The sequence below is a fragment of the Schistocerca serialis genome, chromosome 6, assembly GCF_023864345.2.
Source record: "Schistocerca serialis cubense isolate TAMUIC-IGC-003099 chromosome 6, iqSchSeri2.2, whole genome shotgun sequence".
Classification (NCBI taxonomy): domain Eukaryota; kingdom Metazoa; phylum Arthropoda; class Insecta; order Orthoptera; family Acrididae; genus Schistocerca; species Schistocerca serialis.
Genome location: NC_064643.1, coordinates 682,695,827 through 682,710,097, shown reverse-complemented (window position 1 = coordinate 682,710,097; position 14,271 = coordinate 682,695,827). Strand labels below are relative to the sequence as shown.

The 14,271-nt window shown below is 37.3% G+C and overlaps 1 protein-coding gene across 1 annotated transcript in view; it reads right to left on the bottom strand.

Moving 5' to 3' along the window:
• The window catches only part of LOC126485031 (synaptic vesicle glycoprotein 2B-like), a 280,668-nt gene that overhangs the window by 111,709 nt on the left and 154,688 nt on the right, over positions 1–14,271 (bottom strand). Inside the window, exon 5 of the mRNA XM_050108635.1 lies at positions 8,928–9,049. Within this exon, the coding sequence (XP_049964592.1) occupies positions 8,928–9,049 (122 nt within the window). The remainder of the gene's footprint in view (positions 1–8,927; positions 9,050–14,271) is intronic.

Sequence of the window (14,271 nt, the reverse complement as noted above, 5' to 3'; positions counted from 1 at the left end):
TTTTAACACCCATTACTAGTATCAGACAAAACATACATTTTACAAATCCATAACAAAATCAAAATTACATTTTAACAGGAAATATGAAAAATCAGTAATTACAAATGCTCAAACTCTTATTATTACCTATCTGTATTAAAATCTTTAACTAAATAAACAATGTGAAGAAACAGTCACTAAATTAAATCTGAAATTTATTCTCAAACAGGAAATTAAACTACCAATATTTTTACCAACAGATTGCCCCACAAAAATTGAGAAATTTTGTCGCTCTATATTGTTGTTTGGATGATGCCAGTTGTGGCAGCCATAATTCAGTTAGTTTTGTGGCAACACCTGTGATGCTTTTTAGAGACATGTAGTAACATTGAAGCATAACAAGTTCTTCAAAACACTGATTTTGATGTCAAATTGTGTGTAAAACTAGCTTATGTAAATGGATAGATCAATAAACATCTTGGTTTAAGAGAAAAATGCAGTCTCCAAGCAAGCTTATTCAAGAACCCTGCATCCATTACAGAGGACAGCATGATACTGCTATTGTACACTGAAGCTAATAGAAAGATAAGTCAATCTCATTTACTTTGCCGTGACACTTTTCCTTTTGGACTTATAAACACATGGTAATACATGAGTGTATGGTTTGTTTACAGTGTTGATGAGGTATAAGCTAACAAAGGTAAATAGTATCATAACTTATAGCCTCTAAATTTTCTCAATAGTGTTTCCTGAAAAGAACACTGCTTCACTCCAGGGATACCCATTTGAGTTCCCAAAGCATCTCTGTAACACGTTTTGTTTCAATTTACCGGTAACAAATCTTGCAGCTCTGCTCTGAAATGCTTTGATGTATTCCTTCAATCCAACCTGGTACAATCCCAAACACTCAAGCAGTACTCAAAAATAGGTCGTACCAGTGTCCTGTATGTGGATTTGTAAAAACTAGGTGGCACAAGAAGAGGAGACAGATGGCTCTCAGTCGCAAGGGCATACTGAGGATTAGTCACGATAACCTTCATAAAAATTATGAAATGGAGCATGAGAGCAGTAAGGACAAGAGAAACTGATGGATGAAAAACAACAGATCAGGAAAGGATGAGGACAAAGGAAAGGGGAGAGGATAAATGAGGATCTGTTCAGGGGCATTATGTCAGAGGTATTGTGGGAGTGAAAAAAGGACTTGAGGGACAGTTCCCACCTACACAGTTTAAAGGCAAGAGTGTACCTAGGATCTCAATATAGTAGGGGGAGGGGGGGGGGTTAGGTATCTAGTATGAGTTTCACCAAGATAGCAAATAGCTCTGATGTTTCGACATTAATACCTGTAGTTTTGGGTACACTTGCTATATAGTCAGCATCCATTACATGCCCTGCCATTCTTCCAACTGATACTGAATTGATATGTCTGTCTGTGTGGCAGGGCAGAATGGAAGTACGGTTGGTGGAAACCGTTTTTTTCCCCCTAGGTGGATGCAGTTGCCCATCCATGAGGCATGCCCATGTTCAAAGGAACTAGTGGAGGAGATGAGAATCCAAACAGTACTGGTACTGAAGCAGCTACTGCAGTCATTAGTGGTGTAGTATGTATCTTCTGCAAATGAATGGTTATCAATAGGTGGTGATGGATATTTCTGTGGGTGAACAGCTCAAGTGTAGTGCAGTGCAAATGCATATATAATGGCTGTTTCTGCCTGTGATCCTACCTTTGATCACACATGAAACGCCTGTGATAGGACTTCAATAGTAGGTGGTGGTGGATGGATGTGGAAAACACTTCTACATGGATAATCCAGAGAGGAATAAACCATGTGATGCAAGACTAGGAGCATGGATAATATACTGTATGGACAGACTATGATATTCCATAAAGTGGGTGGATAATGGAATGTCACTATGGGAGATGAGGGTGGGATTTTGAGTAGGTTACAACTTGTCTGAGAACACAAGGAATAGTTAAAGTCCTGTGAAGGATGTATCTGAGTTTCCCAAGGCATAGGTCATGTAAAGAGAAATGGATAGTATCAGTCCATGGCTGATCACTGTGGATGAATTGAGGATGTCAAGTGAAGAAATGCTGTATTAAATATTTTCCTCTACTAACTGTAGAAGATACTGCATGTATGTAAAGATTCTGGCATTTATGTAAGTCCTGCTTCCCATTCCATTTCTGGTGCACATGAGTTCCAAAGTTGTAATGGAGGGAGTTCTTCATATTGAAAGAGTGACATCTGTCAAAGTGGAAATACTGTCAGTAGCTGGTGCATTTCACAAGGACAGAAATTTTTATGGAGCCATCAGTGGAGTAAAGATAATCATCCTGGGAGACAGTTAACTAAGCTAAGAATAATCAGATAAAGCAAATTTGGAAACAGATGTTGAGGCTCAGGAGATATAAGCCAAACAAAGCCAGATTAGCTCCTTTCATGGCTGATCACTGTGGATGAATTGAGGATGTCATCAGTGAATCTTAGTAAGATTGTTTATTGAAAACAGACTACGAAGTGCATAAGATTTACAAAAATGTGGTTCCTCACAGATAACTGTTACACACACACACACACACACACACACACACACACACACACACACAGGTTCAGTTTTGTGACAAAGATGAGCACCTTCTGTTCTACAGTCCAAAGATTGAACTGTATACATATGACAAAGATACGAAAAACTCACATTATACAGATATTACAATACATTTCATGTTTCTTTTAATATTGACACATCCTCCAAAGAAAAATAAAAAGTAAATACTGAATTTCACATAGATTTAATCTTCTGCACTCCAATTCTTTCATGCAACATCTTGAGCTGAACCCTTTCCAGCAGCTTGGTTAGTAGATCAGCTAACTGGTTGGTCCTGTCAATGTGTTCTAATTCAAGATCCCCATTCAAAAATCTTTCCCTAACATAGAAGTGACAGACTTCTGTGTGCTTTGATTTTGGATGATATGTTGGATTTTTGGACAGTTTTACTATACTGGCATTGTCAACATACACTGTAGGAGGTTTCACTTGTTTTGTAGTTCCAATCAATTTATACAACAGCCTTTTTAACCAGATTAGCTCCTTTGCTCCTTCACTGGCTGATATTATTTCTGCTTCCATAGTAAATGCTGCAACTATATTTTGTAATTGATTGGTCCCTGATACAGGCCCATACCTGATAGTTGCAATGATACCTGTCACTGAACATCTTATGTCCTTGTCACCAGCATAATCAGCACCACTGTAGACTTTGAACCTCTCTTTGTTGTTGTACTTAATTCCACAGTCCACTGTATTCTTCAAGTACCTAAAAATTCATTTTACTTGATTCCAATCTCGAACTGTAGGATCTCCCATCACTCTAGCTGTTTTGTTCACTGCAAAAGCAATGTCTGGATGTGAGACTAGTCAAATACATCAGTCAACCCACTGCCTCTTTGCGTGTGATCTTCTCTTTGACATTATTTTCTTCATGTCCAATTGAAGTAGAAACTCCATTAGACTCAGCTATTCCAAATCTTTTCAGAATTTCCTTTGTCTAGTCTTTTTGGTTCACTGCTATTGACCCACCTTCATTTTGCTGTATCTTTATACCCAAAAAGTTGTTTAGAGACACTCTAGCTGTATTAAACTCCAGCTTCAACATTTTCATGAACTCTTCAATATCTGCTCTGTTGCTATCCACAAACTAAACCATCATCAACATAAATTTCAACATATAGACAGTTCTTGTTGCTCCAACAGTAGAAGAGACATGGATCAGCATCACTGTTTTTAAATCCAGCCTTCATCATGAAGTGTAGGAAGCATTTGTTCCAACAATGTGGTACCTGTTTGAGACCATATAGACTTTTCTTCAGTGAACACACCCAGTACCATATTCAAAACCTTTAGGTTGTTCCATGTATACATCTTCTTTGAGAACATCAGTTAGAAAAGAACACCATTTAGAAAAGCTGTTTTGACATCAAACTGGTTGAATTTCAATTTCTCTGCAGTAGTCACTACCAACAGAGTTTGAGTTGTATCATAATGCATGACAGGGCTGAATGTTTCATCATAGTCAATTCCTTGTTTTTGTACATATCCTGTGGCCACAAGTCAACCCTTGAAGCAAATTTTCCCATTTTCTGCAGTTTTCTTCTGTAAGACACATCGATTTTGCAAAATCAGTACACCACTTGGATGCTCAACTAATATACAAGTATTATTCTCTTTCAGGGACTTTAATTCTTCATGAATGGCCTCAAGCACTGATTTTTATTGCTAGACTGCAAAACTTTTGCATATGAGCTTGGATACTTGTCCCTAATGATAGGAGTTCCAATCATGTACACATAATCTCCACTGGTCATCCATTCTGGTTTTTTCTTCTCGCATTTGCTTCTTTGTTTCTTACTGAAAACTTTGCTTTCTCCAGAACTTGATACCATACCCAAATCTTCTTCCTTCTTATTACCTCCTCCAGAACTTGATGTTGTCTCCAAGTCTTCTTCCACTTCATATACTCTTTCTGTTCTCTTGCCATGGCTGACAGCTTCTGATTCCTTTTCCTCATCAGAAGTCTGATTAGGCTGACTCTCTTGAACAGTGTCTTCACCAGCAGCTTCAAATTCAGCAGCACTGGTGTGCAGATTGCATACAACTTCAGGCTTGAATTTTACATCATGTCTTAGTACAACTTTTCTTTGAGATGGAATCCAGACCCTAAAGCCACCTCTGTCATTCACGTACCCCACCAGATGTCCAAGCACAGCCTTGTCGTCAAATTTTGAATGAAAATTCTTATTCACATGCACATAACATTCTGTTCCAAAGATTCTCAGATGATCCAGGTTGCCTACTGGCCATCCATACCACAGTTCTTATGGAGGTTTGTTTTCAGTAGAGGACTCCCCAGTGCAGTTTAAAGATATGCAGCTGTATTGTATGCTTCTGCCCACAGTTCCTTTGTCAATTTACTGGGATTCTACATGGAACATGCACATGCCGCAATAGTGTGGTTTTCTTTTTCTGCAACACCATTTTGCTGTGGTGTGTAAGGTGGAGTGATGCAATGCTCTATGCCTCTGCTTGCCTGTAATTCCAAGACTTTCTTGTTATTGAACTCTCTACCTCCATCGCACCTGAACTGTTTGACAACATGGTCATTTGTCTTGGCTTCACTCAAGAACTGTTCCAGGACTGTGCTGACTTCACTTTTCTGCTTATGAAAGAAAATTTTATGGAACTTGCTAAAATCATCTTTGAAATATATGTAATAGCAAGCTTTTTCTAGAGACTCTGTAGACATAGGTCCATTTATGTCAGCATGGAGTTGCTCACCTGTAACCATTAGTTGTCTCATTCTGTTCCTGAATGGTAGTTTATGCATTTTTCCGAGTGCACATCCATCACAGAAATCTTCTTTGCACCCATCCACACTGATGTTCATGTTCTTCAAGATGCATGTTGTTTGTGTTGATGTCCAAATCTCTCATGGTAAACTTGCAGCATGTCTGACCATGTCACTAAATGCACTTGAGCTGGCTGTACTGGTTTAACAACATGTATTTTGAGAACATAGAGACTGTGGCTGATGTGACCAGTCATCATTGTTTGCCCAGTCACTTTGTCTTCAATTTTGACACTTTTGTCATCAAGTTAGAGCAAAAACCTTTTCGTGCAGCTGCTTTGACAGAGAAAAAGTGAGCACTCACTTCAGGAACATAAAGTACACCTTTCAATTCATTGATTTTTCTGACATTATTCAACTGCACTTGAATTTTCACAGGTCCCCATTCATGAGCCAACATGCTCACACCTCTTTTCCCAACAGAAATCTTTTCAAGAATGGCAAATTTTGTATATGACATAAAATATTGTTTATTTGCAGCAATGTGATTTGTGACACCATTGTCACAGAACCAACTGTCAATTCCAACATAGTTTTTGACTGAACACTACAAACGTGACAAAAATGCAACATTCTTTTCCATTGTCTTTTCAGAAAGATTGATGCCAGTGTTATCTGTCTTTTTCGTTGGAGACTCTGCTGCCCAGTGGCCTATCTGCCCACATTTGTGACAAGGAAATCTTCATTTCGCACAGTCAATCTTCTTTTTCAATTTTTCACTACCATTATTGTCACTTTTGTTTCATTGATTTTTTTTAATACAGCAACAAGGTGTAACAAACACAGCTGATTCAACCATACTTTGATCTCACAATTCAATTGTGCACAATTTTTTAATCAAAAAGTTCACACTTTGATTTCCAGATGGAATTGTGTCCCACAGGTCCTACTGTGGAGAGAATTCGGCCATTTAAAATTCTTTCAGACAAAACATTTTCATTGTACATGCGCAATTCATCATTCAAATCCATGAAAAGCTTCTGCAGTTTTGAGATGCATGTGCTAACGTCCTCTTTGGCATCATGTTGAACATGAAAAAATGCTTCTATCAACATGTTCAGACTTTGTATACTGCTTCGTTCAAGTCTTGTATGTAACTTATCCCAAATTTCACTTGCATGGGTGCATGTTAACATGAGCTCGGCAACGGATTTTCCTAATACACTTGCTAGTAAACTTGCTGCTTTTGCATCATCTTTCAACCACTGCTGATGTGCCACATTTTTCTCCACAGTCACACTGTGCTTAAATTCAGGACATTTTTACATTCTGCTTACAATTTCTTCAAGCGCATATGCTCACAACAGCATCAACATGTGCCACTTCCACTTTACTCAGTCTTCGAGTGCTTCAATTTTTTCCACATGTATTTTGTAATCAAGAATGCTGGCTGCCATTTTCCTTGAACACACAAACAACGGGCAAATTCATGTTTACTTCGCGTCTGTCCACAAGGGGTCTGGGCCCATAACCTGTTAAGATTATTTATTGAAAACAGACTACAAAGTGCATAAGATTAACAAAAAGGTCGTTCCTCATAGATAACCATTACACACATGCACGCACATACGCACACGCACACACACACACACACACACACACACACACACACAGGTTCAGTTTTGTGACAAAGACGAGCACCCTATGTTCTACTGTCCAAAGATTAAATTGTACAAATATGACAAAGATATGAAAAACATGCGTTACACAGGTATTACAAAACATTTCATTTTTCTTTTAATATTGACAAATGTGAGCTAGAAAAGAGGTTTAAGGAAATGGATGTATTTGAAGGATTCGTCTAAGCAGTCTTTGAACAGGTTGGTACTGGAAGTTTCCTCGTGTGTTCCCAAACCACTTCTACAGGTTGGCAATGTATCTGTGGCACCTTCCTAAGGAAATTGTTTATGGGCCACATAGAAAGGTCCTACCGATTCAACACCTTAAACTCCGTGTCTGTTTCAGATTCATTGATGACAGCTTTATTTTTTGGAACAATTTTAAGGGCAGACTCTGCTCTTTCCTCTAGAAACTAAACATCTACTCCCACAACTGCCTCATCTAATCCTTCTCAGCTCAATAAGTTATCTTATTATAAGCTGATCTCTGATCCTCTGAAGACTCCAAGAAAAATCTAAATCTTAATGGCCAGAGAGGGATTGGGTCTGTTGCCTTACCAAATACAAGTCCAGTGCCTTTCCCCTGCACTGCCTCCCTTAGTCCTTGTAGTGCAAATTATGAGGGGTTGGTACCCTTCTCAGTCTTAACAGAGAGAAAATATCCTACAGAATTAGTATAGAAACTGATTTCTCACGCCATTTCTTCCACTGACACCTAAAATCCTGACAGCTATGAACCAACTGCTAAACTTTCTCCCCTTATCATGGAGCAACAACTAGGCCCTGAAAACAAGGCTTCATCTGTCTCTTTCTCAGCATGTTTGTCTACTCTAGTTCTCACTACATACCCCTCTCATTCTGAGGTCTGATTGACCTACCCTTCCTTTTTAACTTTTCCTAGTTTATTCCTCTCAGCTTCCTGAGGAAGTAATTAATAATTCCAAAAACTTGGGGAGTGTTCTTGCTTTTGCTATTGTATATAGCATTACCTCTTGAAGTTAAGTACAGGCCAGCAATTCTGTCTCATAATTTATTAGTTCTCTACCCACAGCCTGAGGCAAAGGACATTCCACCCAAATTCCTATAAGCTTCCTCCCAAGATGTGCTTCATTGCCCACTAAACATGTTGTCAGATCAGAATGAAAACCTTGTATCTCAAAAATAAAACATTTTTTTTATTGCATTATTAGGTGGAAAATCTCATACCTCAACCATTCATAAGATAATAAGAGGTAATAACATATTCTGCATTCTAGTGAGGAAATAAAGAAAAAACCTATAAGACCTGTCCCTACACCATCTCCTTCTGCAATCCATTCACAGGTATATCCTGCCTGATCAAAGGTCACACCACAAGTGAAAGCAGCCATGATATGCATCAGGTGTGGTGCAGTCGCTGTGCACTGTTCCAGATCGGAATGGCAGGTAATCAACGCATGAATAGCAAATGCCAAATTTTAGTTAACTGCAAGCTCTACCATCTGGTTGCTTAAAATGTTCTCGCACATTATCCATGCCTGGTATCTCCCTGGACTTAACTGACATCAGCCCCTACCCTCATCTGAGAAAAACGTATATTGACACAACTATTGAGACCATGATGCTGTAGTGTGCATCATGTTTTGTAAACTAAACCTCTCTCTCTAGCTATTTCCCTTGTCTCAACCCTACATCACTGCCACCCCCCCCCCCCCCCTCTCTCTCACTCTCTCTCTCATGCTTCATACATTCAGTTTTCTGGTTTCGATGGTTACAGGTATGAATTTGAGAGACAAAGAGAAAGAGAGAGAGAGAGAGAGAGAGAGAGAGATGTAAGAGAGAAATGTTTTAATACTCTTTCTGCCATTATGTTGACATACAGTTTATCGACTGTTTAGAAATAAACAAATAAAATAGTATTTGAACATCATTATTAATCTTACCTGGAATAATGATTGTTGCAATTGCATACAAAAATCCTGATAGTATCATTATTACAGTTCTGTACTTCAGGCAATGAAATTCGGATATAAAAGTTTTCTGTATGGAGTTTGGTCCACAAAGTCTGCAGAGGAGATTTTAAAAAATCATTGATTACTTGAAGTGGATGGTATTATTTTAACAAATATTTTCACATAAAATCCATATTTATCGATGATGTCAAAACAGCGTTCATGATAAGTATCCTCACAATCTTAATAATAATAATAAAATATTTACTCAATGTTAAACAATCAAGACACTTCCCAGAATTATACAATTTTAGAACTTCATCTAGATTATTCTTCCCAATACATCGGGTAAGAATACTGAAGAGTACAAATTATGAACTAAAGTTTTGAGTTTGACAATAAACTGCACATTTTGGTACATTTTACATTCATTAATATAAGAAACAATGTTACAATTTTTTATCATCATTACCTAATACTATGAGTATGAGATATTTAAAAAGTAGGATTTTATATTTATTTCTCATGAAGACAAAGAACTCACCTAGAGAATAACATTGATTTTCTGTTAAAACTGTTTGAAGTTGGTCTTTTAATTTTGTAATAGGAAGGGTTGTGAGATTTTTTAGGAAGGGCATTGGATAGCTTCAGCCCAGCATGAAGCACATTTTTTCCATATAATGTTATTCGGTGGCTATTGTGATATAATGAAATCTAATGCATCTTAGGGACCCTTCAATACCAGTGGGTGCCAGCACTTCATTTTATCTATACTAATTTGTATGTATGTGATACAAGGTCTGTTCAAAAAATTCAGAAGACTGGTAATTTTGTGCCAATGGTGTGTTGAAGTGAAATGTGGTTGGCATCCATTCATATGCCTGTGTTTAATGTGTAACTGCCAGAAGTTTCATTGTTGTATATCTGTTGGTTATTGTTCAGCACTATACTGATAGAACACTGTGATGCGCAGTTGGCGAATCTCGAGATAGCAGAGTTAGAGGAGCAATGCGTCTGCATTAAATTTTGTGTGAAACTCAAGGAACCCTTGACAGGAATGCACCAAATGATTCAGAAAGTGCTTAAGCAGTACTCAATGTTACAAATGGTTCACATGGCTGGATGGAAGATAAAGATGACCCTCGTTCAGGACACTCTTTGACATCTACCAATGATGCTCATGTCAGGAACATCATCATGAATTTGTGCCACTGGAACAATCTGCTGATCAATGGTAATATCAGAACATGTTACAATGCCTGCAAGAAAATGTGAGGAGGAACCAGCCTAAAATGTGGCGAGACAATTCATGACTCTTGCATCACGATAATCTATCCACACATTCATCCCCCTTGATGTGTGACTATTGCACGAAAAACAAAATTACTGTGCAGCCTCATCCTCCATATTCTCCAGTTCTGGATCCTGCAGACTTTTTTTTTATTTTCAGAGTTGAAAGGTCAAAGATTTGCAACCACAGATGAGATAGAAGAAAATTCACAGATAGCATTTCAAGCAATCCAGCAAGAGGTGTACCAAGACTGCTTCTGGAAGTGGCACTGGTGCTTCCTGAGGTGCACTGGGAGCAGTGTATCAATTGTGAAGGAGAGTATTTCAAAGGAGACCATGCACAATAAGTAAAAGATAAGTGCAGAAAAATTTTGTGGACAAAGTTCCGGAATTTTTTGAGCACACCTCATATACTTTGTGAACGACTATCTTTGTCTCATATGAACCAAACAACTTTGAACTTAATCAACAAAGAACATATATATGTTAATCATAAGCGAACTTATTATGTTGCCGTGGGTAGTGGATAGGGGGAATCCTCCCTGGCTTGCCAGCATACTTGAGCGAAATAAAACAGCTCTGATGAACCAAACACATAATGACCTCTATGGCTAAAAACCATAGCTGTAGCTAAAAGCTTGCTCTGTGCGAGGTTGATTACTTTTAAAAGACAAAATTTGAAATCTTTTAAGGAAAAATCCACTGTAGTGATTTGAGAGAGAACTCAGATGAGTCGGAGCATCTGAAGGTACCCAACACTGACAGAAGATCAAAATTTAGACTCAAGACAGGAAAGATAACATAGCAACACACAACATCAATTACATTATACAGCCACAGAAACTCAAAATTTTGGCAGACAAAATGAGCCACAAATGAATTCTGATAAATGAAATTCAAAGAAATGAGAAACTGATCAGAAACCAGTGGAATCACAAAGATGGGGAATAACAGGGAAAAGGCTAATGAAGGAATGTCCACATTTCAGAATGGAGTTTCTCGTCAGTCTCAAAATAATTGAATTTGTAAAAGAATTTTAACTACAATCTCCCAGGCTATCAACAACAACTGTAAAATTTGCAAATAAAAATATGCAAAAATAAAAGTCTATGCTCCAACTAATGATAAAAATAAAAAGATGGAACACGGAAAAGATGTGGATGGATTTTAGCTTTTAGACTAGACGATGATAAACACAAATAAAACCCACACCAAAAATTTTAAGTGGAGATTTTAATGGCCAGGTAGGAAGAGAAAGGAGTTATAGAGACATACTAGGGAAATTGCCAGCACAAACAAGAACACAGAACAAACAAGATCAAACAGTAATAGTGAGAGACTGGTGAAGTTCTGAAGAAACAATGATGTGATTTCAAAGTCAACATTCATCAAGAGAAGATCAAATAAGCTCAAATCTTGGAAATACCCACACTGGAAAAAAGGAGAATGACAACTGGACAATGTCTGTATGGATAAAAATTATCACAGGGAAATCAACAACGTGATAGCTCTCAGAGAGACAGATACTGAATTGGATCATTACACAACAAAAATAAAAATTAAATTCATCCCACTCCCACTGACCAAAAAAAAAATCCCAACTCAAAAAGAAGAGAACATATAAACTTCATAAAGTGATAAACAACAAGAAATAGGAATAACAAACAAGGAATATAAAAAAAACAGATGATCTAGAGGAAATAGCTCCTCAGTTAAACAAATAGCTGAACAAGAAGCCCCAATAGATCCAAGGAGAAAATGCTGATGGTGGAATGATCACTGTGATAAAACAGTAATGGGTAGACACCAAGCCTGCTTAAGGTTGTTGTTGTGGTCTTCAGTCCTGAGACTGGTTTGATGCAGCTCTCCATGATGCTTAAGGTATCAGAGTTATAAAATAGGCGAATTACACTTGGAACTCACAGAACAATGAAAGATAACCCAAAAAATAATGAGGGTTAAACACAATTATCAAAAGATATACTTCTAATGATAGAAACAAATGACAAGAAAACAAACTCAGAGAATTACTACAAAATATTTAGTGCAACTACAAAGATATGACCCTCTAACATTAATGTTAAAGGATAAAAATAATGAAATGGCACATTGTGTTGTGACCTTCTGTCCAAAGATGGATTTGATGCAGCTTTCTGTGATACTCTTATTGTGCAAGCCACTTCATCTCTGAATAATGACTACAACTTACATCCTTCTGAGTCTGATTACTGTATTCATCTGTTGGTTTCTCTCTACAATTTCTTCAGACTACACTTCGCTTCATTATTAAATTGGTGATCCCTCAGATGTCTCAGAATGTCTCTTATCAACTGATCCCTTCTTCTAATCAGGTTGTGCCACAAATTTTTTTCCTCCCCTGTTCTATTGAGTACCTCCTGATTGGTTACCCAATCTACACACCTAATCTTCGGCGTTCTTCAGTAGCACCACATTTCAAAAGCTTCTATTATTTTCTTGTCCAAACTGTTTATTGTCTGTGTTTCATTTACACACTTGGCTACACTCCATGAAAATACTTTCAGAAAAGTTTTCCAAACACAAATCTATATTCGATGTTAACAAATCACTTTTCCTCAGAGACATTTTTCTTACCATTGCCAGTCTCCATTTTATATCCTCTCTTACATTGGACATCATTAGGTATTTGCTGCCCAAAACAACAAAACTTATCAATACTTTAAGTGTCTCTTTTCACAATCTAATTTCCTCAGCATCACCTGATTTAATTTGACTGCTTATCACTATCATTGTTTTGCTTTTGTTGATGTTCATCTTATATCCTCCTTTCAAAAGGCTATTCATTCCATTCAACTGCTCTCCCAAGTCCTTTGCTGTCTCTGACAGAATTATAACGTCATCGGCATTCCTCAAAATTTTTATTTCTTCTCCCCTGAACTTTAATTCCTATTCAAAATTTTTCTTTTGTTTTCCTTACTGTTTGCTCAATGTACAGATTGAATAACACTGGGGATAGGCTATACAGACATGTCTCACTCCTTTCCTCGACCACTCACTGCTTCCCTTTCATGCCCCACAACTCTTTATAACTACCACCAGGTTTCTGTACAAGTTGCAAATAGTCTTTTGCCCTCTGTATTTTACCTGGCTACCTTCAGAATTTCAAAGAGAGCATTCCAATCAACACTGTAATAGCTTTTTGATGGTATTGAGCCAGTCATGCAATATATTTTAAAGAGTAAACTTCCACTTGAGTATGTATTATTATATTTACCTTTTGTATTATCCAAATTTCAGCTTTTATGCTATTATCAAGTACAGTGCTAACTGCCCTAACAGATATGACTTAATAATGGTCTAACATCTTTTAGCATTCTACCTGATAATGGCATAAAAACTGAAATCTGGACAGTATAAAAGATAAATATAGTAATACACAGTTAAATGGCGGCTTACTCTTTCAATAAATTGTCAAAAGCTTTCTTTATGTCTGAAAATGTTATAAATGTAGGTTTCTTTCCTTAACCCTTTGCTCCACATTGGTATTCTTACAATACCACCATCTTATAAGCTTCTGTGTCTTTTCAGCATAGTGGTATTGGCTGCCTACCACGTTCAGTAGCTGCCAGCAGGTGCCATCTAGTGGTGTTTCTTGGAACTACGTCATAAATTTCATGGTTACTGTTCTCTTAGCAGTTGTTCTGAAGTGTGCGTTACTAGTGAGTACCTACGCCTGTGGCTGTTCATATCAAGTGGAATAAATATCTATATATCTGTTGTTAATATTGCTAAACGTAAGTGGTTTGCATAATTTATTGTTAATATACACAAGAATAATAACCAACACTGATATTTAGAATTTATGAACCCATTTTGTTTTTCTGTTCGGAATCATGGGTGGTATCGCTACAATACCAGTATAACCTATTACAACTATCAACAGTATTTTCCGAAAATAAGATTTATGATGAATCATGCTTTTGATCATTTACAAAGTACCATACAAACAATATGTATAACTTAGTTAGTATATGTTAGTGTGTATTACATAACTGTAATTATTTTG